Here is a 5,740-nt window from a genome sequence, read left to right on the forward strand (position 1 = left end):
GAAAAACACCAATGTTTTTAGCTCTATTCCACCGCGATTGAGTATGGTTCCAAAGTAGTGTTTGGGTGAGATACTCAGGCCACGTTCCAGCAAATCGGAAGTGAATCATCCAAAGCCGGAACTCACGAGCGCACGACACGTCGGCCGCGGTGAAAGGGAAGGCAGCCTCACCTCGAAGTTGTACTTCTTCATCTGGCCGGAGTGCCGGCAGTACAGGTAGAGCATGCCAATGCTGCTGCCCACGGCGATGTAGTCCCCGTTGGTGTCGAGGGCCGTGAGGTAGACCACGATGGTGCGGAAACCCTTCTGGATCTTTGTGGGAATGGCATTGAGGAGAGAGTACAAAGGGCAGAACTCTCGGAACGTAATGGGCTCGGATACGGAAGCCATGGCCGAGGCGTCCAGAGGACCTGCAGGCGGGGACAGGAGCGTTTCTTCGGCATCAAGGGAAACCTGGGGGATGGAGAGCAAGGCATCGTGATTCTTCCCACGCCCGGTCAGGCCCAAGGGAAGTCGTGTTTAACAGTGGGAACGGGGAGCTTTCAGGTGGATAAGTGCTACAGCTGGAGCATAATTAGACAGAGAAAGTGAGCCGGGTGTCACTCGCGTCACTTCTGAGCATCTGTGTTCAAAACGTACTTCAATGTGTACTGGCCCCTGTAATTTACCTTGTGATACATATCAGAGAGATGGAAAGCGTATTAAAAAGTTCTCATTTCAAGTAGCTTATGACTGAGCCGGGGAGGGAAGGAGGCAGTGAAAACACGCAAAACTCCACGTGACTGGACGCACGTCTGTGGGTCTTGAGGAGAGGAGGGAGAGCGGTGTGGACCAGGGAGGTGGTGGCTTCACTGGAAACATCCTGAACTACGAAGCCGCCGGAGAGGACGGGACATGGGAAAGGGAAACAGAAAAGACACCTGTCCTAGGGGAAGTGAGCCAGGCCCTGATGCAGCGACAGGCTGTGCTGGGCCGGGCCCCCGCTGGCCGCCCGCGCCTCCTCTGCGCCCAGCGCCTCAGCGGCACAAACTCTCACCTGCTCTCGTGGAGGCCACACCACGTGGCACTCTGGAGCCTAAGCTTCCCCTAGTCGATACCCAGTCCTGACACGGCACGTTATGACGCACCCAGGTTCACTCACGCATTTGGTCCTCTCCCTACCCTGGGAGACGGTGGTGGCATCGTCCCCAACTTGTAGACGAAGGTACTGCAGGCCAGAGGCTCACGGGCCTTGCGCAAGGCCACACGGCTGAGACCTGAATCTAGGCCCGCCCCCTCCCAGTGCTGGGCCTTTTCCAAAGTCACAGTCACAGATGTGACAGACAAGCAACAGCTCTAGTCAGATGTGCTTGTTCCTGATTCAACCTGGAGGGACGTTCAGCTTGCAAGTCCATGGAGATTTTCAAGGCCCCCTTGTAGAAACTTCTAGGGGCGCTAGACTGACGGTCTATTTGTACTGTGGGGTTTGTTTCTACAGAGTTGACTGACTTCCACGTCCTCTGCTGACGAAACTCACCCAACTCCTTCTCGCCAGAGGCCCTGGCACTGGCTGTTCCTTCCAGCTGGAAGGCCTTTCTCTAGATGTCACTCAGCTTTTGCTTTTTCTCAACATGTAGGTCTCTGCTAAAATGTCCCCTCCTCCACGAGGCCTGACCTGACCACCCCTGAGCACCCTCTATCACATCGCGCCCCGGCTTTACCTCTCCACACATCCCTTCCCTTCCGCTGCCCGGCCCCCGCACCGCCCTGGTCTGTACGCCCCACCGAAGCAGAGCCCACGTCTCTCACTCGCCCGTCTCGGAGGCGCTCAGGAAGTACGTACTGAATGAACGAGATATAAAAAAGGAAAATTTCCAAGGAAGGAATGAGTGACAAGAATGGAAGAACGGCACAATATCTTTTCTGCAGTATGGTCCCGACTCAATGCTGGAACAGTAACCCCGGATCTGGGCCTGCCCATCAGTTTTCCACGCATCTTCAGATCCGTGTCGCTGGGTAGTCACGACAGCCGGTACCGGGAGCGATGCAGGGTAACCTCGGAGCACTTTCTAAGGTAATAATCGATATACCGCTCCACAATGGCTAAGAATACCGACGGACAATGCCACCTTCAGCAGGAGTGGACGCTCTGGGAGGCTTGGACACAGTTTTAAGTGCCTCATGCCTTGTGCTGTGTGCAACAGAAATCAGGATGGTGATGCTGGTCCCGTCCACACAGTGGCACAGTTCATAAATGTACGGCTTTTAAGGACAAGGCCAATCCTTGGTTTCGCCCAAGTACTCCATGTATCAAACGAGGGCCAAATGGCTACCAGGCAACTCAAGTGACAACGGCCACTGGCAGACCTCTTGGGAAAGCATGTAGATCAATCACTGAAGGACATGGGACACAAAAACCAAAACAACGACAATAACAGCAATGGCGGTAACGGCCAACGCTATCAACGGAAACCATCCTTGGCACACTCACTAAATCCTCACAGGAAACCTGCGAGGCAGGCCCCACCGCCACCTCCAGCTCACGGATGAGGAAACCGTTCCCGTTTCAGCAGTCTCAACCTGCTCGGTAAAGTCAACACTGCTTCCGTGGCCACAAGCATCTCCATTAACGACACAAGACACCTCTCCACACCGCTCCTCCTCAAGCGGGGGTGCACCCTTCCCTCACTCACGCCACCGGCCCCGCACACCTGGGAGCTGGCAGTTGGCCACGCTGACCGACACGATGCCGCCTGGGTGGGCTGTTTTTCAAAACTGAGGCTAAGACTAATAATACGTAGTCCAAGTCATTCACTTAGCACTCAGCACCAATACGTCGCCAGAGCACGCAGACAACACCGTGGTCTAAGGAGTCACTCTAAAATCTCTACAAGTGACAACAGAGTCCCTGCTGTATTACCTATTTTTAAAGTCTAGATGCAACACTTATTATTAAGTGTTAAAATCTAATGGCTGAACATGATGAGTCTGAGGTAGCCATTTATCTTCCAGATGAAATTCTGTCCCTTCGCTGATCCCACGCCTGCTGGCCAGCCAGCGCTCACAGGCTGAAGCCTGGTGAGAGCGTGGAAAGTGAGCATTTTTAAAACGGCCCGTGCCTGCTGCACCCCACACCGCAGCCAGAGTGGCTTTCCACCACGTTCCCTGACAAGCCATGACCCGTCAGTCTTAGCAGGTCCCTTTCCGCCCTTCCCCGCCACCCCACACACCTGTAAGAACGAGGTCGCCGCCAGGAAGCCCTCGCAGGCCCCCTCAGACACTTGGTTGGTCTTCCTGTGCCTCTGCAGAACGCTGCGGGCAGTTAGCACACAGGGCCGCCGGCGTTTGCTCCCACTTCCTCCAAAGGACTCTTTCTAGTCTTTGCCCACATCCTCCTGGTCTACATACTCTGCGGTGCTGCGAAGACCAACAGAAAGTGTGGTACGATCAACGCTCAACACGTGTTTGTTGACTTATTCTCTCTCTGAAAACACTGTGCCAGAATTCCCCACGTATGACAACCCAAGATGGAAGATGATGCTACCTCAGTCACAGCCATCATTATGCAGAAACTCACTGGCCTGATGTCCAGGTCCAAAGAATATACTCACTTAAAAGTGAACGTGCACTTTGAGCAGCGGCTCGCTTCTCCCTCAGCAGTCAGTCGTCAGCTACAACCCCGATTCTACCAAGCTCCTCGTGCTCCACCGTACCTAGGAATGGCCACATTTGACACCAAAGCTTGTTTTCATTACGTGATTAACTGTCTCCTGACTCGCTCTTCACTTTTCCAAGTTCAACCATCTGCTCCACCTGATGCAGTTTCTTCTTTTCCCACTAAGTTCCGGGAGCCATTCTGTCCCACTACGCAGCCACCACTATGACATGACACCCTCCTCGAACTCCAAGTGTAACTTCTCCAGAACACTGCAAATCCAGCAGGAGCCAATTTTCCATTGAAAAAGACAACGTGGCTACAAAATAACTTAAACCTAACAAAAGCTACTTACTAGTCATTCCTTCAGAAGAGGACTATCCTTATCCCATCTTCCCCACCATCCGGCTCCAAGCCAGTTTCTACATGAATATACTCACTTTTAAGTAAGTATATTCTTTGGACCTGGACATCAGGCCAGTGAGTTTCTGCATAATGATGCAGAAACTTAAGCAGAACACCCCATATGCCTGCACCTGCTGGTTTTCGGAATAGGAAGCTTCCTGAGGGCGGGGACTGGTGGCGGGCATACAATGCACTCGAAATTACTACCTGCTGAATAAACGAACACAGGATGTAAGTCAGGTTAGCGAAAAACAGCAAGGTCAGAAGCTAATCAGGGTGAACTGTAGCCGGGTGTGAGAAAGTATAAAAGGCTTTGAAGCCCAGGAGACACCAGTGACAAGGGGCTACATGCTGGGATCTGGGTTCTGGGATTTCCCAGAATTCCTTTTATTAAAGTTGACAAGACCCTGTCTACAAAGAGCCCGCCAACTTCAAGTGCAACTGATCACTCCAGCAAATAAGGTAAATGCGCACCCAGGCTGGTATCCCACATTCTGCCGAGATTCAAAAGAAGCAAAAAACAGAATATATTCCTGAATCTCAGCGAGAAAGTAGAAAAGAATAAAGAGCGAGGAAGAGAAATGAAGGTAGACAAGGGGGTAGGAACAGTAGGGGCGAGCCGGAGCGGAAATGCACCGCCTGCCAGGCTCTGCGTCTGCACTTTGCGAGTACTGACCCATTTAATCCTCCCACCAAGACGGAGGCAGAAGCTACTGTCATCTCCATTTCACTGACGATGAATCTGAAACCCAGGGACGTGATATCACCTGCAGCGAGCAGAGCTGGGAAGGGGCAGCGCTGTGACCTGAACCCCATCCTCTAACCTGCACAACCTATTCTGCCTCCCAGGCCTTAAAGCAGGACTGAGAGAGGCGTCGTTCACGTATCCATTTAACGAACTTGCTGAGCACCCACTGGGCACGTACGTGCCTAAGCCTGGTGCCAGGCGCTGGTGGGCGGATGAAGGCACCAGGACTGGGAGGGCCGGGGGACGGAACGCAACGTCAATCATGACAGTAGGGAGCGCGGGGCCTCGCGGCCAGCGGGCAGCTGGGAGGCAGGGGTGCGGCAGGGGGGACGGCTGGCGCGGAACGGGAGGCGGAGGGGAGACGGGGCGCGAGGGGCGAGAGGGGCGGAGGGCCCGGGGACCGGGTCGGGGTCGGCAGGCCGGCGCCGCAGAGGCGCGGTGGGCGACCACTGCCACGCTCGGCGGACCGCCGGCTTCTGCCGAGCGGGGAGCCTGGCGCTTCGTGCTATGGCATTCAGCCTCGGCCACCGCGCGCGAGCGACGGGAGCGGGAAAGGGGGGCGAAACGCGCAGGGCGGCGCTGAGGCGAGGGCAGGGGGTCCGGGAGGCCGAGGAAGGGGCGCGGGCCGGACTCACCTCCCGCGGCAACCCCTCGGGACTCGTCGGCCCCGCCGGGCGGCAGGGGGTGGGGACCGCCTCCGGGCCGCGAGGGATGCCGGGAGCCCGTTCCCTGGGCAACCGGGCCGGCCCCGCTGAGCAACAGCGCACTCCGCCGGGGCTGGAGCGGCGGAGCCACAAGTGGCGGCGGGAGGGGCGGAGCGGAAGTGACGCAGCGCGCTTCCGGCGGCGTGGGCGGGGCTTCGCGTCTCCTTCCTGGGATATCGGCGGACCGAATGGAAGGTGCGTGTGACCACCGCCCCCGGGGTGGAGTTGGGGCTGGGGCCGGGAGCCTCT

The 5,740-nt window shown here is 56.0% G+C and overlaps 2 protein-coding genes across 5 annotated transcripts in view; one reads left to right on the forward strand and one right to left on the reverse strand.

The window, feature by feature from the left end:
* The window catches only part of TECPR2 (tectonin beta-propeller repeat containing 2), a 66,429-nt gene extending 60,863 nt beyond the window's left edge, over positions 1-5,566 (reverse strand). For 2 of the 4 annotated variants that reach the window (XM_023537098.1, XM_011370937.2), the window contains exons 1-2: positions 5,423-5,566; positions 172-453 (exon numbers count right to left, since the gene is read on the reverse strand). In XM_023537098.1, coding sequence (XP_023392866.1) covers positions 172-390 — 219 coding nt within the window. In that variant the 5' untranslated portion in view covers positions 391-453; positions 5,423-5,566. Of the gene's footprint in view, positions 1-171; positions 454-3,590; positions 3,693-5,422 lie in introns of all 4 variants that reach the window. The other 2 variants (XM_023537096.1, XM_023537097.1) reach the window with 2 other exon arrangements.
* Positions 5,567-5,594: 28 nt separating this feature from the next.
* The window catches only part of CINP (cyclin dependent kinase 2 interacting protein), a 10,985-nt gene continuing 10,839 nt past the window's right edge, over positions 5,595-5,740 (forward strand). The window contains exon 1 of the mRNA XM_011370938.2: positions 5,595-5,686. Within this exon, the coding sequence (XP_011369240.1) occupies positions 5,680-5,686 (7 nt within the window). The 5' untranslated portion in view covers positions 5,595-5,679. The remainder of the gene's footprint in view (positions 5,687-5,740) is intronic.

The sequence above is a fragment of the Pteropus vampyrus genome, unplaced genomic scaffold, assembly GCF_000151845.1.
Source record: "Pteropus vampyrus isolate Shadow unplaced genomic scaffold, Pvam_2.0 Scaffold178, whole genome shotgun sequence".
Lineage (NCBI taxonomy): Eukaryota > Metazoa > Chordata > Mammalia > Chiroptera > Pteropodidae > Pteropus > Pteropus vampyrus.